This window comes from Phaseolus vulgaris, chromosome 5, assembly GCF_000499845.2.
Source record: "Phaseolus vulgaris cultivar G19833 chromosome 5, P. vulgaris v2.0, whole genome shotgun sequence".
Lineage (NCBI taxonomy): Eukaryota > Viridiplantae > Streptophyta > Magnoliopsida > Fabales > Fabaceae > Phaseolus > Phaseolus vulgaris.
Window position 1 is genome coordinate 809,858 of NC_023755.2, and position 26,325 is coordinate 836,182.

At 30.6% G+C, this 26,325-nt stretch overlaps 5 protein-coding genes across 8 annotated transcripts; 2 read left to right on the top strand and 3 right to left on the bottom strand.

The window, feature by feature from the left end:
- The first annotated feature begins 3,205 nt into the window (after nucleotides 1-3,205).
- LOC137834650 (probable isoaspartyl peptidase/L-asparaginase 3) lies at nucleotides 3,206-6,462 on the top strand. 4 transcript variants are annotated; one of them, XM_068642748.1, is made up of 7 exons: nucleotides 3,206-3,413; nucleotides 3,547-3,718; nucleotides 4,480-4,544; nucleotides 4,646-5,049; nucleotides 5,123-5,181; nucleotides 5,458-5,562; nucleotides 5,970-6,462. In XM_068642748.1, exons 4-7 carry the CDS (start codon nucleotides 4,663-4,665, stop codon nucleotides 6,193-6,195), a joined length of 777 nt encoding a protein of 258 aa, XP_068498849.1. In that variant the 5' UTR covers nucleotides 3,206-3,413; nucleotides 3,547-3,718; nucleotides 4,480-4,544; nucleotides 4,646-4,662; the 3' UTR covers nucleotides 6,196-6,462. The 4 variants fall into 4 exon arrangements, with proteins under 4 accessions (XP_068498849.1, XP_068498847.1, XP_068498848.1 ...); XM_068642746.1 differs by having other exon boundaries at nucleotides 4,657-5,049; XM_068642747.1 differs by having other exon boundaries at nucleotides 3,224-3,413; nucleotides 3,547-3,704; nucleotides 4,657-5,049.
- LOC137834648 (hexose carrier protein HEX6-like) lies at nucleotides 6,344-8,936 on the bottom strand. Its single transcript, XM_068642745.1, has 2 exons — nucleotides 8,380-8,936; nucleotides 6,344-7,580 (listed from the first exon to the last, which is right to left on the bottom strand). Exons 1-2 carry the CDS (start codon nucleotides 8,827-8,829, stop codon nucleotides 6,480-6,482), a joined length of 1,551 nt encoding a protein of 516 aa, XP_068498846.1. The 5' UTR covers nucleotides 8,830-8,936; the 3' UTR covers nucleotides 6,344-6,479.
- Nucleotides 8,937-10,955: 2,019 nt separating this feature from the next.
- LOC137834651 (hexose carrier protein HEX6-like) lies at nucleotides 10,956-13,112 on the bottom strand. The gene is made up of 2 exons (XM_068642750.1): nucleotides 12,663-13,112; nucleotides 10,956-12,364 (listed from the first exon to the last, which is right to left on the bottom strand). The coding sequence occupies exons 1-2, from the start codon at nucleotides 13,110-13,112 to the stop codon at nucleotides 11,300-11,302; spliced, it is 1,515 nt and encodes a 504-aa protein (XP_068498851.1). The 3' UTR covers nucleotides 10,956-11,299.
- A 1,513-nt stretch (nucleotides 13,113-14,625) lies between these two features.
- On the bottom strand, nucleotides 14,626-17,596 carry LOC137834652 (hexose carrier protein HEX6-like). Its single transcript, XM_068642751.1, has 3 exons — nucleotides 17,436-17,596; nucleotides 16,530-16,852; nucleotides 14,626-15,833 (listed from the first exon to the last, which is right to left on the bottom strand). The coding sequence occupies exons 1-3, from the start codon at nucleotides 17,563-17,565 to the stop codon at nucleotides 14,781-14,783; spliced, it is 1,506 nt and encodes a 501-aa protein (XP_068498852.1). The 5' UTR covers nucleotides 17,566-17,596; the 3' UTR covers nucleotides 14,626-14,780.
- A 3,817-nt stretch (nucleotides 17,597-21,413) lies between these two features.
- Nucleotides 21,414-26,325, top strand: LOC137836184 (eugenol synthase 1-like). Its single transcript, XM_068645037.1, has 5 exons — nucleotides 21,414-21,781; nucleotides 22,200-22,331; nucleotides 24,067-24,295; nucleotides 25,347-25,550; nucleotides 25,747-26,325. The coding sequence occupies exons 1-5, from the start codon at nucleotides 21,596-21,598 to the stop codon at nucleotides 25,947-25,949; spliced, it is 954 nt and encodes a 317-aa protein (XP_068501138.1). The 5' UTR covers nucleotides 21,414-21,595; the 3' UTR covers nucleotides 25,950-26,325.

Below are 26,325 nucleotides of genomic sequence, written 5' to 3' on the forward strand. Positions count from 1 at the left end.
TGGAGTATTTTTCGGAAATTTTGTGCAAACCAAGGCTATCCTCTACCAAAACTTGTGAAATTTCTCCCTACTTTCGGAATTTTTATTCTGGGTCCGTATTGCGCTGAAAAAGTTCACACAAGTACTTCTATATGTTGTTTGCACCCAGGTAAGGAGGCACGTCCATAAAAGAATCACAAAAAGGAGATATGGGGAAGAAAATCCGGGACGTTTTGTTTTCGAAAAACCATTTTTGTTGACTCTCGGTCTGGGACTTACTACGCCTTACTCTTTTGGTGTTTTGGTATGAAATTTTTACCAGACGTTCGTCACTGTGTCTATTTAGTTTTGGATGAGATTTGAGGCTCAGACTCATCCCGCAAGATTGACAATAAATTTTTTATCGATCACTGTCAGGGCTGAAAGGAAGGTTCGTTTGTGTGTGAAACTGTTTGACTTTTTTCGTGGGCGAATACTCATCCGTTTGACCTGAAATTTGTCTCGTTTTTTCCTAAATTCAGTGGAGATTCTTACGTGGAATTTCAGAAAAAAACTATTTTGGGAGAATTTTTCGGAAATTTTGTGCAAACCAAGGCTATCCTCTACCGAAACTCGTTAAATTTCGCCCTACTTTCTGAAATTTTATTTTGGGTCCGTATTGCATTGAAAAGATTCGCACAAGTACTTTCATATGTTGTTTGGTTAGTTTTTATATATTGAAACACCAACTTATTGCACACACCTACTCTCATCCATCTCACTCATTGCATTCACAGCCTTTAATGGTCAAAGGATTCTTGACCCAAAGTTAGGAATCTCACGCTCAGGAATCTCATGTGCCATGCATGCAGGTGCAATGCTTTGTCGTGGCATGGAGGAGAAAAGCAAGGGTAGAAGGGTAAGTTGTTAGGTCTGACTTGGCATTTGCTGTGCTATTCTCAACTTTCTTTTCATTTTGGAGAAGATCTCACATCCCTCCACTTTCTATGCACTTCCTCCCTCACCCGGATGCAACACTGGAAGCAAACGGGGTGACACTGACTTCCATCGTCGCAAACAGTTCCACCCTAAAAAACAAACAGGTCTTAAAGAGTGAAAACGAGACGACTTTTCTTGTTTCATTAAAAAGTTATTCAAAATAATCTTTATGCGTTTCTTCGAAATACTTTCTCCACACACATTTTTAGAAGAAAAAATCTTATACTAAATACTTTGAATTTTTACATATTCGTTTTTTTCATTTTTAACAATTTCTTCCGTTTAATTTTTCCCCTCTTGACTAAACAAACTATTAAAAAGGGAAAATAAAATGAAGTTTTCTTATTCTATTTTAAATTCATTCAAACAATAATTTGTTTATTTATAATAACTTCTTTATACACATTTATAAAGGAAAGAAGAAAATTGAAATAAACCTTTTATATATAAATTAATTTATAAAAAGATTTATATAATACTTTAAATTCTTGTTTTAAACTTTATAAAAAAAATCATTTCGTGTTCCAATTTGAAGTTAATTAAAATAGCATTACTAAGTCAACTGTGTTACATCGGAAATATTCTTTATTTTAAAACTCACAACTTCGTGATGTTATACTTAATCAAAGTATTAGTGATTTTATACTTAATATAAAATTGATGTAAAATCATTGTAAGAAATTATTCATCATGATTTTATTCTTAATATCATGATTTTATCCTTTGAGTAAAGGAAAAATTAATCAAAAGTTTGAGACATAAGACCATTTCTTCAACTCCATTATTGCTATCGTTAGAGAGTGTTGGTCTCGGGCGTGAGGGGTGTTGGAGATCCCACGAAAGTGGACTTTAAGCCTAACTCAACTCCATAAAACCGGCTCAATGATGTGAGGTTTACACCCACTTATATACTATGAAAAATTCTAATCTCTAGTCGATGTGGGATCTCCAACAGAGAGAAAACAGAATCTCACCACCTAGGATTTAGTTGAAACAAAATATTAAAAGAAAATAAAACTTTTAATTGAACACTTATAGTCTTCACATCATTTTCCTATAATTAAAAATATACTTTCTAACTTAGTATTTAGTTGTATCTCATCCCAGTATTACTTTATTATTCAAGTTAATATTTTAACTAATTAAATTTATTTTTCACTTCTAATTAATTTCAATCATTTAAATATCATATGTTAGAAAAATAGAAAGTGGTACACATAGGAGTTGTAGGTGGGAAGTGTCCATGATATTCCTCCTTATCATTACAACAACTTGAAATTAATTATATTCAATATACTCTATCTTACAAATGAATTATTATTATTAAAACAAAAGTTCACCATCACACTTAAAGATAATATTCATTCACCCAATTATCTTTTGTTATATATCCACTATAATATTTTTATTAAAATTGCATTATAAAATTTGATAAAGTTACAAAAACTTCACAAACAATCTTTCATTTTTTATAGTTATTTGTTTATAATAGGAAATAAAGTTTTAAATATTACTTTAATTATCACATAACCATTCTAGAAAACAAGAAGACAGTTACATGTGTTTCATGGTTTTTTTGAAATGAAGTTCAAGCAAAAGATTACCAAGTCTTCATTTATAAAAAAAAGTATGTCAATAAAATTTTGAAGAAATTTAAGTTTGAAAAATGTAAAGAAAAGAACACTACTATGATTCAAAAGGAAAATCTTTATAAACAAAAATATATATAGAACATATTCTAGAAGTAGGATGGGTTATGTGAAAGATTTTAGAGTGAAAAACATGTTAAAAATGAAAAGAAGAATAATGTTTAGTGTAAAAAAAGCATAAGCAACCTTAAAAGTGAAGTGACTCCATTGATGATATTAAAAATACTCTTTGGAAATGTTATAACTTTAAATCAAGTTTTTTCCTTTTCTTCAAATCAAATTATATATTGTAATATATTTTATTTTTTCATTATAAATTGAATTTGAGCAGTTTTTTTTCACTCTTACAAATAAAAATAAAGTCAATAAAAAAATAATTTTAAAAAATAAGAAACATTCCATATAATAATTTTATTACTTTCTTTTCATATTATTATAATAGTTAAAATAACAAGAGTTATTAAAAAAAATAACATTTAATATTAAAAAAAAAACTAAAACAGAATTATTAATTTCTTTTCATATTATTATAATAGTTGAAATAAAAAAATTATTAAATAAAAAATTAATATTTAATATTTTAAAAAAAGACTAAAGACATTCTCGTCTGACAGTGTTTTTTCTGCAATATTTCAAACAATAATATCTTGAATGTCTAGGGAAGTGTTCTCTTAACCCAATCAAATTCTCCAAATTGGTTTGCTTTCAATGCATTCCAGAGACCTTGGAGAACACTTCCATCACCAATTCATCTCCATGCCTGCAAACTCCTTCATCATTATCTTCCTTCTCCCTTTACTCTCTTTGGTACTCTCAAATCTTTTTGGGCTCTGTCTATAATCAGAGTAGAACTGATCAATTTTTTGAGTTCCCAGCACTCAAAGTCTTAATCTTTTCTTCTTTAGGCAAGTTTTGATGTGATGGGTGTGTTTGTATTCAGGTGGTGGGGCATGAAACCGTGCAAACGGAAGAGTACCCTTTGGTCGTGAGCACGTGGCCCTTCGTTGAGGCTGTCAGAGCTGCATGGAAGGCTGTTGATGGTGGCTCTTCGGCTGTGAATTCCGTGGTTGAAGGTTGCTCTGCCTGTGAGGAACTCAGGTGTGATGGAACAGGTTGGAACTTCAATGTTTGGAACATAACATTGAGAATTTATAATAAAACTTGTTTCGTGGGCTATGTAGCACACACGACACTTATATACGTATTAGAATACGGAAATATGTATTACAATTACTTATATGACACGAACACGAGAATCATATTAGAATATAAACACTTATATGACACGAACACAGAAATAAACGGAATACGTATTAGAACACGGAAATACGATCTATATATTATATAATTATAAATTATATAAATTGACAATAAAAATTTATATGTAAAAGTATTATTTAGTTTTTCGATCACAAAGATGTTTCTCATGACTGGTTCAAAAAGATTTGTTCCTTATTTTTACAATCATAATAAAAATTTATACTATAAGAACTGTATTAGAATTGTGTTAGAATTGTTAGAAATCCAATAAATATATTTTGAATTGGACAATTCACTGATACACTGATATGTGTCTTACGAGTGTCGTGTTGTGTGTCCGACACTGATATACCATTTAAGGGGAGTGTTCGACACTGATATACCATTTAAGGGGAGTGTCCGAGCCTTATAGTTCGTGGGAAGGGAAGAGTTGTGAAAATTTCTCTGCTTTTACCCCTATAAGAATGAATCAGACAGAGTTTGGTTCTGTTTTTTGTTCTTTCTGTTTATAGTCCTTAACCATCTTGAGATTCCTTTCTGAGTTTTTTCTTCATTTCTTCATGATATTACTGTTATGCAAATGCATGCCTTTTGAATATCCTACTCTGAACAGTTGGTCCAGGTGGAAGTCCAGATGAGAATGGGGAAACTACAATTGATGCTCTGATAATGGATGCGGTAACTAGCAATCACCATTTTCTGAATCTGCTAGTCATTTTGTGTTTTGCATTGTACTTTTTCTTGATCTGGCATGATTTTTTGACTCATGTTCTGCTAAGGGGACACACAGTTGACAATGGAAGTAGGAGCTGTTGCAGCCATGAGATACGTAACTGATGGAATCAAGGCTGCAAGGTTAGTAATGCAACATACTGAACATACCTTGCTGGTAGGAGAGAAAGCATCAGAATTTGCTATTTCAATGGGTCTTCCGGGACCAACAAACTTGAGTTCACCAGAATCTATGGAGAAGTGGACCAAATGGAAAGATGGTAGTTGTCAACCAAATTTCAGGAAAAATGTGTCACCTGCAAATAGTTGTGGTCCTTATAGTCCAACACATTACCTGCGGCATCCTGGTGAAACATGCTCCAGCACTGCTCATATGCTGACTAGTAATTCTGGATTACCTCTTGTTGGTCTTCACAGCCATGATACTATATCAATGGCTGTTATTGATAGAGTAAGGTTTAGAGTAAAACTGATTTTTATACATCATTTTTGTCTATGCAAATGACAAGTTTTCTTTGGCACAGATGGGACACATTGCTGTTGGCACATCAACTAATGGGGCAACATTCAAGATTCCTGGCAGGTAACCTTGTGTATTAGAAGTGGACTGATCTTTTCATTTCTTGAATGACCACACCTTTCTTCCTTTTCAAGCTAAATTATCTGGATTTATTGAAGGCACATGAATTTTTTTAGTCCCTTTTTTATGATTGTGTTTGTGACTAATTCCCATTAACTCCTATGACTATTATACTTTGCATGAGAAGGGATGGCTTTAGCAATTAGACTGTTCTCTTAGTCTGTTCTCTTACTGATTTTTATGATTAAGTTTTCTTTATATTTATTTCTTTGATTACAGGGTTGGTGATGGTCCCATAGCTGGATCCTCAGCATATGCTGTAGAGGAAGTTGGTGCATGTTGTGCAACTGGGGATGGTGACATCATGATGCGCTTCCTTCCATGGTAGCATAGAAAGTCTCTAGTTTCTCTAGTTTACATACTGAGTTGCTTTTTATTGTCTTCAGAAAGTTATCCATATTGGCATATACACACAGACAGTTTGATGGTGTCTTATCTTCATTGCATATCTATTGCTTGTTAATTTTGGCAAGCAACTGCTATTTCGGCTGAGCATAACTGGTCCATCATGTAATGTTCTTGGTTAATAGCTAAATGATAACCCTTTTGTAACTATAGTGCATTAAACTTCTTTTTGTAGCACATTGACCTGTAAAAAACATATTCTTTACCTTGGTAGTTTCAACTTTCAAGCAGTCTTACTCTTTTTGTATAGTTAGACTTCAATTAAATATTCTTATGTGTTTTCAATTAAGAATATCTAGATTGATGATACTTGTATTCAATTTCAGCTATCAAGTTGTGGAAAGTATGAGGTTGGGAATGGAACCCAAACTTGCTGCCAAAGATGCAATGGCACGGATAGCAAGAAAATTTCCAGATTTTTTGGGAGCCGTTGTTGCCCTCAATAAAAAGGGAGAGCATGCTGGTGCCTGCCATGGTTGGACATTTAAATACTCAGTTAGGAGCCCTTCAATGGAAGACGTTGAAGTTTTTACTGTGCTACCTTCAGACTGAAACTATTCAAGAAATGAGTATCTCCCAACAAGGGAATTCAAATCTGCAAGCTGATTTTGTTGACTGAGGAAGATTAATAGCGCATAAATGTGCTTTTATTGTAATATTATTCTTGCGTCTGATATTTCAATTAACAATGATTGCAAGATTGTTTACAATTTTAACAATGTTTGCATGAGATTCAGACTACAGTTTCAATGTTATCTGCTCAAGTAGTAAGGAAAGTGACTTACAAGGTAATGATATATACACAAAAGTTTATGCTAACACTGGTAGAATTTGATTTACAACTTCCTTGAAGTATCATATTCATTTCTCATGTTTGTGCTCTCTGTATCACTTATTTCACCCACTATTCTCTTCCAAAACCAATGTTCGTGCCAAACTTTCTCCATCTGTTCAAGTGGCACACTTTTGGTCTCTGGCAGGAGATAGTACACAAATATTGTCATCACCACCACCCATCCTCCAAAGAAGAAGAAAATCCCAGACCTGAAGTGGCAAAGCATGGACAGAAAAGTCTGAGCAACAATGAAAGTGAAGATAAAGCTCACTGCCACTGTGATGCTTTGCCCCACTGATCTAATTTCCAGAGGAAAAATCTCACTTGGCACTAACCAACCTAGTGGCCCCCATGACCACCCAAACCCAGCAACATATATGAGTATCATAACCAAAACAACACAAGAATACACTTTGCTTAATCCACCATGATCTCTCAGATGAAAGGCCATTATGCCACCAACTATACACTGTGATGCAAACATTTGAATGCCCCCAATCATAAACAAGGTTCTCCTTCCAAGTTTATCAACCATGAACATTGATATGAATGTTGAGCCAGTACCTACAACTCCCGTCATCACAGCTGACAACAGCGCTGCACTTTCTCCTAACCCAATTGTCCTAAAAAGTAAAGGGGCATAGAAAGCAATGACATTGATCCCTGTCACTTGCTGGAAAAATGGTATAGCTACTGCCATCACAAGCTGAGGCCTATACCTTCGTTTCAAAATGATCTTAAATGATTGTTTGTTGTTGGTTTTTGAAGAACTTGCTTTGATAAGATCATCAAGTTCTGCTTCCACATCTTCTATTCCTCGAATTCGCTGAAGCAGTAACTTGGCCTTTTGATGGTCATGGTTGCGCTGGATTAAGCTGTTGGGAGTTTCAGGGAGGAAAAGTGCACCTAGTGTTAGGACTGAGGCTGGCACTGCTGCCATGGCTAGTGACACACGCCAACCCCAGCCACCTTCAATCTTCTCTGTTCCATAGTTGATTAAGTTAGCAGACAAAGCACCAATGCCAATGCTTAATTGGAAGCCATTGCTAGTTGCTCCTCTTAGTCTTGGTAGTGCCATTTCAGATAGATACAAAGGAACAGCCTACAGAAGCAGTACAAAATTTGAAAGAAATTAGTGTCTTATCGTTTTGATTTGGCTCCTCTAAAGTAACAAAATGATAGAGTAACTAATCTTAATCGTTGATAAGAAAAAAATTGACACTCCAATACATTCATATTTTCTGGTTAATGACTAATATTTTAAGCTTTCTCAAAAGTAACATGTTACAAATCCAATCCTTATTATTGTTAACCAAAAAGACATTGGTCAAAGAGCATTAAAAAGTACTGTTTTTTCTTATGAAATGCTTTAATTTTCTTCTTCTTAAACAATACGCTTATTTCACTTGTTAGTATTTGCTAAAACTACAAAAAAACATGTCCAAGTTTGCAGCATAGTAGACATCAGCCATGCTCAACTTATTCTAGAAAGCATGACAAAAGTCCTGAACATATAATTTGGATCTTGCAGTATTCTTTGGTATTCTTTATTTTCATTTTGTCTTCAACAGGATAAATGAACTTTGCAAAAAAGAAACTAGATCCTAAATTTCAGGAAAGTCAATTACATAGTTTTAATCTTCTAAAAAGGGGAGAGGGAGGCCAAGAAAGACATCCTAAGTTGTTAGGATAAGAGGGGTTTCTTGGTGAAAAATATCTTTTTAATCGACACAAATGATATCGAATGATCCATGTAACCGATCTAACCTTGTAAGATAAAACTTTTGTTCTCCTTTTGGTTGGCTAGACAAGCATTGTCTAGTTTCCAATTGAATCTTAAGTTCTACTCAATATTTGAAATGCTTGTTACAGTGTAGAAAAATGAAGGAAAAGGTAGCTACCTGGTTTGCAAAACCAACTCCAACTCCAAGCAAAAGTCTACCAACTATGAGCATGTACACATTAAAAGCTGCACCTCCAAGAGCTGTACCAGCCAGAAAGGCGGCGCCGCCGGCCACCATAGATGGTTTGCGGCCAAAGGCTTTGGTGATATAAGAAGCAAAGAAGGAAGTAACAAGACCAGCAATATAGAGAGAGGATGTAAAAGAGGTCAATAGTTGGCTGTCAAATACACAGTAGTTGCTGACCTTGGCATCTTCTTTCTTAAGGTACACTTTGTGGAAGAACTTCTTCAGAAATGAGTCCATTGAGGTCACCCCTCCTGCTGTTCCAATGTCATAGCCAAAGATGACACCTCCCATGCCAGCCATCATACAAGACAGCACAACATACAGGGTTATCTTACCATTCCTTTGGCCATTTTCACTTGCTATAGCAAAACCAACAGCCATTAATAGCTTTTTCTTTATACACAGATAAAAACTTAAGAGAGATTGATTGAGGTTTCATATATGGTTCATGATAATTGAGAAGCAAGTAGTGCTTCTTGACTTGTGTAGTCAACCAAACTAAAGTACAGTACACTGGTTTGAATTTTCAACAACATAGCTGTCACTGCTTAAATTTGGTTGGATAAAATTATGTTTTTTTTCTTCTAGAAATATAGGAAGAAAATTGTATAAAACAACTTTTTTAACTATTAGGAAGTGAAAATTAAACCCAGTTCAAGTTCACAAATTTGATCTTATTTCTAGTCTTCTAACACCAGTAAGAAATGTCAAACTTGGATTGCCTTTATGATAGGATAAGCTTTTATGTGCTGTGAGAGAAATGTAACCATATGCTTAATGACAAAATCAACAGCATAAATGGTGACTTTTTTCCTTAAAGTAAATATAAAATACAAAATTTTAATACAAAGAACTGATATGAGATAACATATGGTGTTGGAATGTGCATATATAGTGTGAGTCAATTCAAATTTAGTGAAGGACTTGACCAAGTGCAGCTTTTCTTGACTAATTCTGTATACATCAATACAGTTAAATTTTTTGGCCACTTTGTATAATGTTTTTGGATAAATATTTGGAGGAGAAAAATAAGAGTGAAATAAGATTTTCTCAGAAGATAAGATTGGATTTTGAAGAAGGTAAAGGAATTTTTTTTTATGAATTTCTTGGCAATTGTCATCAATTTTTAACACAGTTTACATTCAACTTGTTTCAATGTTCTTTTCTTATATATTACATAAAAAAGTTGTTTTTAATATAGTGACAGTTTTTAACTGTTACTATTAGTAAATTTTATTTTATTTACTAACCATCCACAGAATCTTTCACACAGTCGCAATAAAGATACAAATTTAAAATAAGATTTATTAATAATGATATTTAAAATTCCTCGTTATATTATTTTAAACACTTATATTTATGTTAATTTCATTCTGAGCTTAACATAAGTATAATAAAAAGAAAATTTTCACAACATTATGAAAACAAAAATGTGTCAAATAGAAGTTATAAATAAAGCAAGAAAAAAAGTTAAGAGTAAAAAAAATACAAGTAAACAAATAATTTATTCAAGTGTACTTTTTAATAAATATTTATTCAAAAGTTTATTTAACCATAGTCTTTGTCTTTAGTACTATGAGTCAAATTGCTGCCACTAATTTTGAATGTCACTTTCTTTGGTCTCTCACGTGCGTATAAAGTTGAAGTTGCACATGAGCTGTGTACACACGTGTGGGCACTTTCTAATACAGAATTGTTGCTTTCTTAGACAACTCTTTTTCTGCAACTGATTTTCTTGTCATCATCTCCATTTCTTCAGGAAGTGATGCAAACATTGCTTGTTACAGAAAGTTAATTGCTTAAACATTTCCACAAGGCAACTCAGAAGCAAAGTAAATAAATAAAAGCATGAGTATCAGTTAAGCATAAAGCTTCTGTCAAGTGTTTCAATTCTGCATAATGACTTCAAAATCTTCTCTCTAGTTAGCATCAAATTATTTGTAAAAGGATGGTACTGCTTCATATCGTCTAAGATGCAAGATTAGGGAAAAATCATTGTTTTTGTCATAAACTACTATTAGTCTTTGTTTGTTTAAATGAAAATACTATTACAAGAGATGATGTACAATGATATCCATTATTGGATCAAGTGATGTGCATGAAAGTGTGAGGAAAGATATCCACATGAACGTTATTGGATCAAGTGATGTGCATGAAAGTGCACTTTTTTCACATTTTTCACTCAAATCCTTACACAGCCACTTTCTCAAATTCCCGCACATCCCCTCTCCAATCTAAACACACATAAGAAAAATCTCCTTTCCAATCCAGACACAAATAAGAAAAATAGTGAGAATTTTTAAACCACCTTGATTCTATCGACATTTGATACTTTCATGTTTGAAATTGATCTTCAATTCATTCCACTCGCCATAGCTTCTTCAGTCAAGTAAGAGGTATAGTTATTTTTTCTTGTTATAAATTTCATTACACATTACCATAAAAATTGAAATCTCAGCTAGCTAGTTGACACCTGACACCTTATATTTCAATAATAAGAGGTATAGTTTAAGATGGGAGAAAACTCTTTAAATAATTTGAATTGCATGTGCCATCCTTTCAAGTAAAAAGGTACAAGAAACTAAGCTTTTCTCTCAAGTAATATGGCTAAGTCTAGATGCATTCAAGTTCTACATCTTGCTCTTTGGCAGTTTATCCATGGACTCTAGTTTTCTGATGGTTGATTTTTTCTGTCTCTTCCAAATATTGCTAATCAGTTTGTATGTTTAGAATCTAGCTTTCCAAACTGAAAACCATTTTATTGCTTTTACAGTCAAGGTAATGTCATACAGACAAATGTTTAAGCTAACATAGGTAGAAATTGATTTAGAACTTTCTTGAAGTATCATATTCATTTCTCATCTCTATCACTTATTTCACTCACTATTCTCTTCCAAAACCAATGATCTTGCCACACTTTCTCCATCTGTTCAAGTGGCACACTTTTGGTCTCTGGCAGGAAATAGTACACAAATATAGTCATCACCACCACCCATCCTCCAAAGAAGAAGAAAATCCCATACTTGAAGTGGCAAAGCATGGACAGAAAAGTCTGTGCAACAGTGAAAGTGAAGATAAAGCTCACTGCCACTGTGATGCTTTGCCCCACTGATCTAATTTCGAGAGGAAAAATCTCACTTGGTACTAACCAACCCAGTGGCCCCCATGACCACCCAAACCCAGCAACATATATGAGTATCATAACCAAAACAACACAAGCATAACCTTGGCTTAATCCACCATGATCTCTCAGATGAAAGGCCATTATGCCACCAACTATACACTGTGATGCAAACATTTGAATGCCCCCAATAATAAACAAGGTTCTCCTTCCAAGTTTATCAACTATGAACATTGATATGAATGTTGAGCCAGTACCTACAACTCCTGTCACCACAGCTGACAACAGGGATGCACTTTCTCCTAACCCAATTGTCCTAAAGAGTAAAGGGGCATAGAAACCAATGACATTGATCCCTGTAAATTGCTGGAAAAATGGTATAACTACTGCCATCACCAGCTGAGGCCTATACCTTGGTTTCAAAATTATCTTAAGTGATTGTTTGTTGTTGGTTTTTGAAGAACTTGCTTTGATAAGATCATCAAATTCTGCTTCCACATCTTCTGTGCCTCGAATTCTCTGAAGCAGTAACTTGGCCTTTTGATGGTCATGGCTGCGCTGGATTAAGCTGTTGGGAGTTTCAGGGAGGAAAAGTGCACCTAGTGTTAGGAATGAGGCTGGTACTGCTGCCAGGGCTAGCGACACACGCCATCCCCAGCCACCTTCAATCTTCTCTGCTCCATAGTTGATTAGATTAGCACACACAATACCAATGCAAATGCTTAATTGGAAGCCATTGCTAATTGCTCCTCTTAGTCTTGGTAGTGCCATTTCAGATAGATACAATGGAACAGCCTACAGAAGCAGTACACAATTTGAAAGAAATTAGTGTCTTGTGTTTTGTTTTGGCTCCTCTAAAGTTTTTTTTTTATCAACAAAGAATAAATAAAATAAAAGCAGTTACTTTAGGATTTAGGAGTGTCCAAACTCTTATACAAATAATTTCAACACAAGCTTCTTATCAGGTAACCAGTTGGGATCCAATGTCTTGGTTACTTGGTTCCTCTAAAGTAAGAAATGATAAATTAACTAATTTTACTCAATATTTGAAATGCTTGTTACAGTGTAGAAAAATGAAGGAAAAGGCAGCTACCTGGTTTGCAAATCCAACTCCAACTCCAAGCAAAAGTCTACCAACTATGAGCATGTACACATTAAAAGCTGCACCTCCAAGAGCTGTACCAGCCAGGAAGGCGGCGCCGCCGGCTACTATGGATGGTTTGCGGCCAAAGGCTTTGGTGACATGAGAAGCAAAGAAGGTAGTAACAAGACCAGCAATATAGAGAGAGGATGTAAAAGATGTCAATAGCTGGCTATCAAATACACAGTAGTTGCTGACCTTGGCATCTTCTTTCTTAAGGTACACTTTGTGGAAGAACTTCTTCAGAAATGAGTCCATTGAGGTCACCCCTCCTGCTGTTCCAATGTCATAGCCAAAGATGACACCTCCCATGCCAGCCATCATACAAGACAGCACAACATACAGGGTTATCTTACCATTGCTTTGGCCATTTTCACTTGCTATAGCAAATCCAACAGCCATTAATAGCCTTTTCTTTATGCACAGAAAAAAACTTAAGAGAGGATATTGATTGAGGTTTCATACATTGTTCATGATAACTGATAAGCAATTATTACTTCGTGACCATTGTAGCCAACCAACCATTGTAGTCATTTTCATCATGACTGTCACTGCTAAAGTTTTGTTAGATAAAATTGTGTTTTCTTTTAGAAATTTGCTAAGAAAATTGTCTAAAGTGACTAAACCTGTTAACTGTTAACTTTGATAGAAAAAAGATCAACAACATAAATGATGACTTTTTTCTTTAATGTATGATTGTGTAATTTGACTAAGTCAAGCTTGTAGAGGGAAGTGCATGGGGGACCAATAGGACCAAGGAGTTGACACATATTGGCAAGTTCTTTGGAACATTGCACATGATGTTGAAATTCTAACCTAGAGTGGAATCTCTGACTGAAAATATCTCACAAGTAGTATCTCATCTGTTAAATAAAATTGCCATGAATATAAAGTTTTTAAATACTGATAAGTATCTGGTTTTGCTGAACATAATAGTTCAACTGGGCACATTTTTTGTATGTTTAGATACATTTTTATCATTATAAAATGGATTTTAATTTTTTTTGGAACTTAGTAGTTTGTTCTAGTCTTTATAATACTCACTTTTTCATTTTAGTTCTCATAATATGTGAAAATTTTATGTACCTACCGTTTTGCTTTTCAAAGGGACTACTTAAAAGAATCATAGGAACTAAAAATAAAAGAAATGTTGTAAGAACTAAAATAAAATAGTAATCTTGAAAATGAAAAGGATATAAATTTTACAATGACAAATTTTCAACAATAACAACAATAATTTATAGATAATCTATATAACATTATGACTATGACCATTATTGTTGGCATTTTCATGGTAGAAGATGATCATGGAACAGTTGCTTTTAGAAATCTTAAACTAATTTTGAAAATTAATTTCTGTAAGATTTGATTCAAACAGAAGATGATCATGTCTTTCATTTTTCTATAATTCTATTAAAAGATAAAGCCTTTTTATATTGTCCACATGTTGTATAAGTACTAGTTAGGACCACAGCTAAATAGTAACTCTCAAACAATAATTGATCTTGAAGATGTGAAAAAAGATCTTCCCTTCTTACTTTTATGATCCACAAATATAATCTCAACTTTCAATTTTAAAGTGTTTCGTTAACTTGTGAATTCAACAATGGATATATATATATATATATTTATTTTTATTTTTTTCTGTATCTATATGAATACTTTTTATGTTATTCTTTTTCATGTTCTTCCCCATCCTTCCAAATTGGAACAAGTAAAGTCGGTAAGCAAATTCTTCATAATAGTATATATATATATGGAATTCCTTTTTATTCTAATGAATCTTGATGTCTGATCAATTGAATATATTCAACGATGGTCATCCCGAAAATCTTGGAGTTTAACTCTCTTAAAAATGTAATGAACATTAATTTTTCACTATCTCTTTATGAAGAGGTCTTCTTCTCATCCTATATATAAAAGGGAACTTCTAAGGAAGAAAAATTCAAAACAAGTGAGAAGAACAACATAGTGAGAATAACAACATACAGAATAAAAGAAAGAGTTGATATCCACCGTAACGTGAACAAAGAGAGAGAATTACTTCAGATTTTTCTAACAAAATATATATCAACTTTTTTCTCCCACAATTGTTTTCCAAAAAAAATGTTCTCTCCACACCCTATCCATTTGCTCAATTGGCACATTCCTGGTCTCTGGCAACAACAAGTATACAAACACTGTCATCACCACAACCCACCCCCCAAAGAAGAAGAATGTGCCAGACTTGAAATGGCACAGCATGCTAAGAAAAGTTTGAGCAACTATGAAGGTAAAGAGAAAATTCACAGCAACAGTGATACTTTGTGCTGCTGATCTAATCTCCAGTTGGAAAATCTCACTAGGAACCAACCATCCTAGTGGCCCCCAAGACCATGCAAACCCTGCAACATATATGCATATCAAAAGTAGAATCAAATATGCATATATTTTGCTTATTTCACCATGGTCACCAAGCTGAGTTGCCATGATGCTCCCTACAATAACTTGTGACAAGAACATTTGGATGCCCCCAGATATGAACAACACTCTTCTCCCAAGTTTATCAACCATGAGCATTGAGATGAATGTTGAAGTAGTGCCTACAACCCCAGTTACAATTGCTGACAGAAGAAGTGAAGCACTTTCTCCTAACCCAATGGTTAGGAAGAGGATTGGAGCATAAAAGGAAATGACATTGATTCCTGTGAATTGTTGGAAGAAGGGTATGGCTATAGCCATGACAAGTTGAGGCCTATACTTCCTATGCAAGATGTTCTTAAAAGGGTGTTTGATGGAGTTTGAAATATCACTTGCTTCAAAGAGGTCTTCAAGTTCTTGTTGGACATCATTGGTGCCACGGATGCGTTGCAGCATTAGCTTAGCCTTGTGACGGTCCTTGCTGTGTTGGATTATGCTGTTGGGTGTTTCTGGGAGGAAAAGTGACCCCAAACTGAGCATTGAGGCTGGAACTGCTGCCATAACTAAAGAAATACGCCAACCCCACCCATCTTTGATCTTTTCTGTTCCAAAGTTTATCAGATTAGCTGATAGAACACCAATGCCAACACAAAGCTGGAAACCAATGTTGATTGCTCCTCTGTACCTTGGAGGTGCCATTTCAGAGAGATATAAAGGGACTGACTGCAAAACAGTGAAATTTTACTTCCATATAACATTATAGTGAAGGTTCTAAATTGCTGTCACAGTGTTGATTTCGTTACCATTCTTGATGTCACAGAAAGTTGCAGACAAATGTGACCATAAATACCTTATAGATCTGGCAAGTGAGAAAATTATTACATGAGTACAAGATTGTTATTGTTGGAGATCTCACATCGACTAGAGATTAGGATATTTCATTTTTTTATAAGTGGGTGCAAACCTCATCTTATAAACTCGTTTTATGAGGTTGAGTTAGACTTGAAGTCCACTTCTTAATATGGTATAAGAGTCATTTAAAGCCTATCCTAACGAGAGTTTGTTGGACCTATCGTGTCACCCGCTATCGGGTCGTTATCGGACCACCCATAACATATATTTCCATGCACGAATTGGTAACCTCGGCGTGAGGAGTGTGTTGGAGATCCCACATCGACTAGAGATTAAGACATTTCATAAGCTTAAAATCCACTTCTTAATAGTTATAATGTAGACTAATTCCCACACAACAACCAAATTCTATTAACTCTTTGTTTTAAATATAAAATCCTGATTATATGTGACATGAAAGTTGGTCACAAATCATAGGCATGTACTATTAAAGATCATATAATAATTTCTCATTTGGTGTACATGGTAAAACCAGTATATATAAGGAAGTTGTAAGGAAAATGGTACCTGATTGGCAAAGCCAATCCCAACTCCAAGCATAACTCGACCAAGTATAAGCATGTATATGTTGAGAGCTGCACCACCAAGAGCTGCTCCAATGAGAAATGCAGCACCACCTATGAGAATTGATGGTTTTCTGCCAAAGGCTCTTGTGACTGATGAGGCAAAGAAGGATGCTATAAGACCTGCTATGTAGAGTGATGAAGTGAATGTTGTTAGAAGCTGGCTATCAAACTTGCAGTAGTTGCTAATCTTGGTGTCTTGCTTCATCTTGATGTATACTTCTGGGAAAAATTTCTCCAGAAATGGCACCATAGATGTTACTCCACCTGCACTTCTAGCAAATTAGTGAAAGCTCATCAAAGTACATGGCTCAATGATCAAAATGAAGGAGAAAACTTGAGGACATGATTTGAATGAATGGATTACAGAGTAAAAGAAATATTGATGAAGTACAAAAAATCTGAATGATCTTTAAATATGTTTTTCTTTTTTTCATGTGATGACAAATGATTGTTGTTACTTAAGATGTAAGCTTAACTGAAATGACAGGTTTTTACAAAAATAAAAAATAAAAAAACTATGTTTTTCTTATCCACAATACTTGAATATGATATTTTACTTAAGAAGATTTAGTCTAGTTCTTATGATAGTTTCAAGAGAATTCTAATACAAAGAACTGAGATGAGATAAATTAAACACAAAAGTTAAACAAAATTAATCAGTTTAATCCATCTGTTTTTCCTTCCTAGTTTGATTTTCCCTTCACTAAGCTTTTCAACAAGTGTGTGTGGTCTTGGAAGTAAAAACAAGAAAGGAACAACACCAAGATCTTACAATCTAACAGATATTTCCACAGTAAGAAAGTAACTAAAAGCATCAATAGAATGAAATTTAGGTATATATTCATGCCTGAAATTCCTATATCATAACCAAAGATAATGCCTCCTGTGGCAGCCACCATACAAGATAGAATCACAATACAAGTGATCTTCCCATTGTAACCTCTTTCATCATTTGCAATTGGCACCTCCACTGCCATAGCTGTTCCTGCAATTTGGTTCTTCTGCAGACTTGAGTGAACACATGGTGTTGGAATGTGCATATATAGTGAGTCAATTCAAATTTAGTGAAGGACTTAGACTAAGTGCAGTCTTTCTTGACTAATTCTGTATACATCAATACACTTAAATTTTATGGCCATTTTGAATAATATTTTTGGATAAATATTTGAGAATGTAAGAGATTTTTTGAGGTGTCAGCTTAACTAAGATTTGAAGTTGTATAATAACTGATAAAATTATATTATGTTAATTTCATTTGGAGTTTAACATGAGTATGAAAGAAAATTTTCACATCATTAGAAAGCGTTGAAAACAACAATGTGTAAAAAATAGTTATAAATGAAGCAAGAAAATGAAAAGTTAAGAGTATGTTGGAGATCTCACATCGATTAGAGATTAGAGCCTTTCATTGTATATAAGTGGGTGCAAACCTCATTCCTATGGGTTGGTTTTTTGGGGTTGAGTTAAGTTTAAAGGTCCACTTTGTAATAGAGTAAAATAAATACAATTAAACCAAAAGTTTATTTTTTATTATAAATATTTATTCAAAGGTTTATTTAAACATAGTCTTTGTCTTTACTATTATGAGTCAATGCTGCCACTAATTTTGAATGTCACTTTCTTTGGTCTCTCACGTGCGTAGAATGTTGAAGTTGCACATGAGATGTGTACACACGTGTAGGCACTCTCTAATACACAATTGTTGTTTTCTTAACTCGAACAAAATAAATAAATAAAAAACATGAGTATCAATTAAGCATAAAACTTTTGGTAAAAAAAATTATTAAATAGTAATCAAATTTATAGATAAAAAAATAATTAATCATTTTATTAACTAAATTAGATATTAACTTAGAAACTAAAAAGTTATTGATATTTAATGCGGTTTCTATTATCAGACAAATATTATAAAATAGTTTGTGAATTGGTATCTAAATTACATACCAAAATTTTAACTACTAATCTTTTAAATTATAAATTAGTCTCTAAAAGACTAATAGAGAATAATTTAGAACATAAGTAATTAGTAATTAAAACATTGGTAGCTAATAGTTATATACCAATTTAGAAACTACTTTATAAAATTTTATTAATAATAGAAACTACTTTAAATATCAATAAATTTTTAGTTTATAAAATAGTTTTTAATTTAGTTAATATAATGACTAATTATTTTAGTTTCTAAAATTAATTTTTATTTAATAATTTTATTGTATTTGTTGTTAATAACTTCAAAATGTTATCTCTAGTTTGCATTAAATTAATTGAAAAAGGATGGTACTTGATATCCTCTAAGATATTAAGGATATAGTAAGTAATATCCATGTAACTCTTTATAGTTGTAATGATTAGAAAAGTAATAAAAGATTCTAAGAATTATTTTGTCATATGTAACTCTTTCTATATTATATATGTAAAAATTTTACAATTTTGCAAGTAGTATAATTATAGCAATGTCCTTTCTTTATTTATTTAAAAGAGAGAATTATGATTTTTGAGTTATACAAATAATTTTTTTTTTTATTTCTTAAATATTACAAAAATATTATTAAATAAAAATTAAATTTAAAAATAAAAAATAATTATTTTCTATACTAACTAAAATATTATTTATATGATTTATATTAATAATAAAAAATTATAAAATTATTTATAAATTAATATTTAAATTAATTACTTAAATTTAGTTATTAATATTTTAGATTCTCTTTATTAATATTTTTTTCATGGCAATAATACATAGAAAACCGAGGTCTGATATACTATTTTGTCAGTGAAAAAGATAAGTAATTTACAGTGATGTGAAGAAAAAATGAGGTAATTTAGTTTAATAAAAAATAGTGAACTTGATTGGTAGGGGTGATTGATTTTATTAAATTACTAAAATTTAATAAGTTAGTTTTTGTGTAATGTTAAAATTCTGTTCAAGTATCTAAAAATAGTTAGTTAGAAACTACTTGTCTTTTTATTAAATTAAAAACTATTTTATAAATTAAAAATATTTTTAATATTAAAATAATTTATTAATAATTATTAGTATTAAAATAATTTATAATAATTATTAGTATTAAAATAATTTTTATTATTAATAAAAATTTATAAAATTATTTTTTAATATCTAATTATTAATAATAATTATATTAAAAATTATTTTATAAACTAAAAAGTTATTAGTGTTAAAATAATTTTTATTATTAATAAAAATTTATAAAATTATTTTTAAATTAGTATCTAATTATTAGTTATCAAGATTGATTTTAGTTATTTATTACTTTATATTCTAAATTAGATTTTTGTAAAAACTACTTTATAACTTTTATAGGTAGTTTAGATACCAATTTATAAATTATTTATAAATTTTTATTAATAATAGAAATCACTTTAGACATAAATAATTTTTTAATTTTTAAATAATATTGAATTTAATCAATATATTGATTAATTATTTTTATCTTTAAATTTAATTATTATTGAATGTTATTTTTATTATTTATTTTTAAAATATGATAAATGCAATTATATTAAGACTCTTTAATTGTTATTATATGAAATTACTGGCAACACAAAGTGCTTCCTTATAGCATAATACATATAAAGAATTTTTATAGTTATATATTTTAATAAATTCATTAAATAACAACTAAAATTAAAGATAAAAAAAAATGTTTTCTATTATTAATAAAAAATTATAAAATAATTTTTAAATTCATATCTAAATTAGTTATCATAGTTTTAGCTACTAATATTTTATATTTTAAATTGGTCTTATTTAGTCTTTTATAGGCCAATTTATAATATAAAATATTAGTAGTTAAAATCTTGGTAGTTAATTTAGATACCAATTTAAAAAATACATAATAAATTTTTATTAATAATAAAAATTACTCTAGATACCAATACTTTTTTTGTCTCTAAAATGGTTTCCAATTTAGTCCAATAATAACTAAATATTTTGATTTCTAAAATTAATTATAATTTTATGATTTTTTTGTGGTAATTTTTTAATTTTTTAAATTATTGAAAGATTTCTTAAATATTTTTATTTATTAAATTTTTATTTATCGACAAAAAAATATAATATATGTAAGAACTATTTAGATATGTTGTAATATCACACCTCCCTAATTAAAGTAAATTCCCTAAACCCTTTTGAAAAACCATTATTATTTGGTGTTGCAATGAATTGGAGATGACAATGTAAACCAACTTAGTGCCTTCCAAAACACATTGGTGTTGGGCATAACAAAAAGTGAAGTTAGGAAATACTATATGTGTATTCCCCATTATTGTCACTAATCATTCTCTATTTAAACTATTGAACTTCCTACAACTACTTATATCTCACACCACTTCTTTTGCTTTAATCTTAATTATGCATTTGAGACCACTTGTCTTGCTTTAATCTTAATTAGTATTTAGTAATTAGGTTGGTATCAATATCATATAAGAGAAAATTATTAAATAATATTTAATTTAAAAAAAAATAATTAATCTCTAAAATAGTATTTAATTTAGTCAATATAACAATTAATTATTATTTTTTCTTTAAAACTAGTTTCTATATTTTCTAACAGTAACATGTTATATATACTAATAAAAAATTTATTAAAAAATACATTTTATAAAAAATGTTAACATTATTTAAAGGGTTAAGATTGATTTGGAAAACATATATTTTTAAGAAGACATTTTTTTCTGTTTTTTTAATTGAAATCAAAACAAAGTGTCATGATATATATAAACAATAAACCAATACACTCATTATAGCTTCAACTAAAGAGAGAATATAAAATAAAGAATCAATAAAGACTAAGTAAAAAAAGTCAAAATAAACTTAAACATATATACAAAGTAAAATAACTAAGAATTAAAAAAATTAATTTAAAAAAATATAATTATATTAATTTTTTTTAGAAGTATTGTATCTATATCTTTTATATATATATAGAATGTTATTTAAAGGGTTAAGCTAAGCATTGATTTGGAAGAGAAGAGAAGAGTTGGAAAATGGAGAGAAAGAATAGAATAGTTGTATTTGGAGGAAGTGGTTACATAGGCAAACATTTGGTGAAGGCAAGTATCTCTTTAGGTCATCCAACAATTGTCTACACTCGTCCTATGAGTTCACAAACTCTTCCTTCCAAGGCACAACTTTACAAGGATTTCACTTCCATGGGAGTCACACTTATACAGGTTATATATATACTTATATGTATGTATTCAATTAAAAATAAATGATTTATTTAAGTTCATGAGACGATATTTGTTTTAATAAAAAGTTAGTAAAAAGTTTTTAGGAAAAGAAGTTCTTTGTTTCTATGCAATTTTGTACCTGCGTTGAATCACTTTAAAGTGATTTTTTTTTATTGTTGATAAAAAATAGTAATAATAATAAGTAGAGATCCTACATCTATGAGAATATTTTATTGTATATAAGTGGATGCAAACTTCATCCCATGAGTCGGTTTTATGAGATTAGGCTTAAAATCCACTTCATAATAATACATTTAAAATATGTGGTGAAAGTGTATTGTTAATATATTTTTTCTTTGAAAAATAGATTATTATTTGATATGGTGATTTTCTAAAAGAGTGTAAAGTGCAAGCACAGGGAGAACTTGAGTATGAGCAGATTCTGGAAGTGATTAAAGAAGCTGACATTGTGATAAGTGCATTGGCATACCCTCAAGTCATGGACCAACTCAAAATTATAGATGCAATCAAAGTTGCTGGAAATATAAAGGTACATTTTCTTCATTAATCATTACAAAATCCAAATTATATACCTCTTTCAAAATCTAATTATAATAAAATAATCTAAATATAAAGTTGAGAATTCCATTTTCAATACAAAATCTAATTAAAAGAAACACTCGTCTAAATAAATATTTGTTTTTTAAATAAAAACTTTTATGTTAGGTATCTTTATGCAACTTAACATCTCAGTTATGCTGACATCTCAAGTAACAACAATCATTTGTCATCACATGAAAAAAAATATTATTAAAAAAGAAAAATCAAGAAAATACAAAAATATGGAGGAACTAGACCAAAACTCATATATTAACAAAAACGATACATAGGTAGACTATATATACTTATTCATAAAGAATTCTAATAACAGACTTGATGACAACTGATAGTTGTCGTTTTGCTGTCAAATTAATATGATTCTAGCGTAGACTTGTCTAACACTAGAGAGATGATAGTATAATTGTGGACAAATGTCCCCAAGTCGTCTCCCAACGAATCCAATAGTAAAATCAGTTGATCAGGGTTTAAAATCTATCTGCAGACAATAAAAGTTAGCAATAACAATAAAGATAAAAAGGGGGTTTGAGATAGTTGTGCAGAAAATATAAAAAAAATAAAAAGCAGTTGATCCCAAGTTCTCCCACCATTGAATTCTTCACAGGTTCTCTAAAGATTAATCTTTTCTCAATCCTCCAACAGAGCTAAACCAGATTGAACATGCGCCGATCTGATTCAACTGAAACTCACCAGTAAAGCATGTGTCGACTGGTTTAATCAATACCCACTTTGTTCCATGCGTATACTCCATGGGAATGCTTACCTCCTCTCCCTTGAATCATGCGCCCAAGAAATTAATTAGAACAATGCGAACTAACTAAGAAACCAAAGTTTAAGATAAGGAAGACTCTCAATCATGCGTTCAAGTACAACCTCTCACAAAAATAGTTTTCCAGAAGATTAGACAAGAAAAACATCTGTTATAGAGAATTAAAAATCGAAACTTTTATTGAACAAAACCTCAGAACTCAATGGGAAATTACAAAGGAATCAACCAAAAAGGTTTAGCCTTCCATGCGGAGGCAAAACAAAAGAATTACTAAGAAGAAAATAAACTAGCAAAACCCTATGAAGCTCCCTCTTTTCTCCTTGATGCTTGTGTCCTTTTATAGGCTTTTCTGCTCCAAAGATCTTGGGAAAATATTGCAGTTTAGATTTTGTAAACAGTTTTACTTTCCATAATTCTTGTATTTTTGCAGAAGATTTGCTTCCAATTCTGTTTCTGAAATCTTGTAGCTTTTATTTTCTCTTTCTTCTCCTCAGAATATTTTTTTTGTGTTTTGGTTCAAGAAGCAACTTGGACTTTTGCATATTTGGCCCATTCACAAAAGTAGATGCTTCCTCTGGATAGACAAAATTAACAATAATAATAGTTAAGGCCCAAATAAACCCAATTATAAGAATATTAATTAAAACAATGGATTTATTTATTATTATAGTCCAATAATCTATAAATAAGGCTAGTGAGTGTGAATAAATATATGCTCATCAACAACCTATTATATCAAAGAAAAGATTCTCTATATAAATAAATTCTAAATTAGCCAACTTATCAGCACACACATTCCTTTCCTACAAAATACGAGTAACCCTAAACCTGATTTTTCCAATAATTAAATATTTGTTTATTTGTGTATTTGACTTAGTTTTGTGCATTGGTATTGCAGAGATTTGTTCCATCAGGATTTGGAGCAGAAGAAGAAAGAACAAAGCCTCTTCCTCCATTTCAAGTTATATTGGAAAAGAAAATGAAAATTAAAAGAGAAATTGAAGCTGCTGGAATTCCTTACACTTCTATTAATGGAAATTGTTTTGCTGCATATTTTGTCAATTATTTGCTTCGTCCATATGAAGATGTGAAGAATATTGTAGTCTATGGTAATGGTGAAGCCAAAGGTATCAAATCTCACAAATTACCTACTTAAATTATTACCATTAATACAAATATTAGATCTTTTTTTTTTTGCAATATATATTAATTATTCACCTCAAAATCCATAAATTTATAATATTATTCATTTTCGTTTGTATTAATTAAGTTGTCTAATGGGTACATGCATTCACAAAAATGTAATTGGTTTTGGTTTGACTTAATGTTATATTTTTTCTACTTCACTATCATCGTTTTTCTATATTTTACTCACCTTTTCATATATATATATATATATATATATATATATATATATATATTATTGTCATATTTTTTAATATTTGTACCTTACTGATCTTTAAATGTATAACAGAGTAATGATATGTCTCTTATAAAACATTATTACTAGTTTTTGAAAATGGACTCTCTTTTTTGTTATTAACCCATTTATAGGAAAATGTGTAGAAATTAAACAACGCGATAATAAAATGTGTGAAAATTTGAAATTTTGATGGTAAAATGAATAGTAAAATAAAATCTTAGAAAATAATAATAAAATATGAGAAAACCCTACTTTATTTTGTTGCAAAAATATTAAAGTGGTAGCATGCAATGATACTATTCTGTATATTACTATTAGCAATATTAATTGCATGTAACTAGTAAAACAATCTTTAAATATGAATCAATTTTAAAGAAAAATAATAATTAATTGTTATATTAATAAAATTATATATTATTTTAGAAATTAAAAAAATTATTAATATTTAAATTAATTTTTAGTTTTGATAAATAATTTTTAAATTAGTATCTAATTTGTTATCTAAGCTTTAGTTATTAATTATTTAGATTATAAAATTAGTATTTAAAATCTTGATATCTAATTAGATACCAATTTAAAAATTATTTATCAATAATAAAAATTAATTTAGATACTAATAATTTTTGTAGTCTCTTGTTAATATAGTAATTAATTATTTTTATTTTTAAACTCGGTTTTTAATTTTCTTGTAATGTGTGCTTTTCTTTTTATAATATAAATTTGTTTATACTCTGATTAAAATTTGTGTTGAATAGCTGTACTAAATTACGAAGAAGACATTGCTATGTTCACTATTAAAGCTGCAAATGATCCAAGAACACTCAATAGAGTGCTTATTTGTCGTCCTCCAAAGAATATCATATCACAGAATGAGTTGATATCACTGTGGGAGCAAAAATGTGGCCATACTTTTACCAAGACTTTTCTTTTGGAGGAAGAACTAGTGAAACAATCAAAGAGTAAGAAAATTTATTAACTTTGTATTTTACACTAACAAAAATTTTAATAAAATAAAAACTATTTTATAAATTAAAGACTAAAAAAATTTTAAAATAATATTTAATTTAGTTAATATAGTAATTTTTTTTTACTGTTAATTTTTTTTTAGATTTCTAATGATAAAGTTTTTTTTTTTTTCATATATATAATGTGCAGCTTTACCTCTTCCACACAATATTCGAGCTTCTATCCTTCACAGTATATTTGGTAGAGGGGATCTGATGAAGTTTGAGATTGGAGAAGATGAGCTTGAAGCTTCACAGTTATATCCTGATTATAACTATACCTCCATTGATCAACTTCTTCATATATTTAGGGTTCATCCTTTACCTCCTCCTCCATATGCTGCTTTTGAATGAACTTGTTTTGTATTTGTATAATATATATACATAAAGTTTAAGCTTCAAATTTCATGTAAACTATTCAAGAAATGTTGTGTAAATAAGATTTGGTCGAGTTTTTAAATCATGTAATAAAGATGGTGTTTTTATCTTTTGATCGCATGGACTTAGGCCACACCACATGGAGAATAAAGTTTTGAGATCAATTGAAGATGTTTATCTCGAATTCCACTCACAACATGTGAAACAAGGGTTAAATATAGTTTTTCTTATTGTATTATAACACGAAATTGGTTTTTGTATTTGATTTAAACTTTGGATCATCGAAATGTTTGTAGCAAGAAAACGATTGAAATGCATTCTTAATACGAGAACGATATTAAATTTTTTTTTA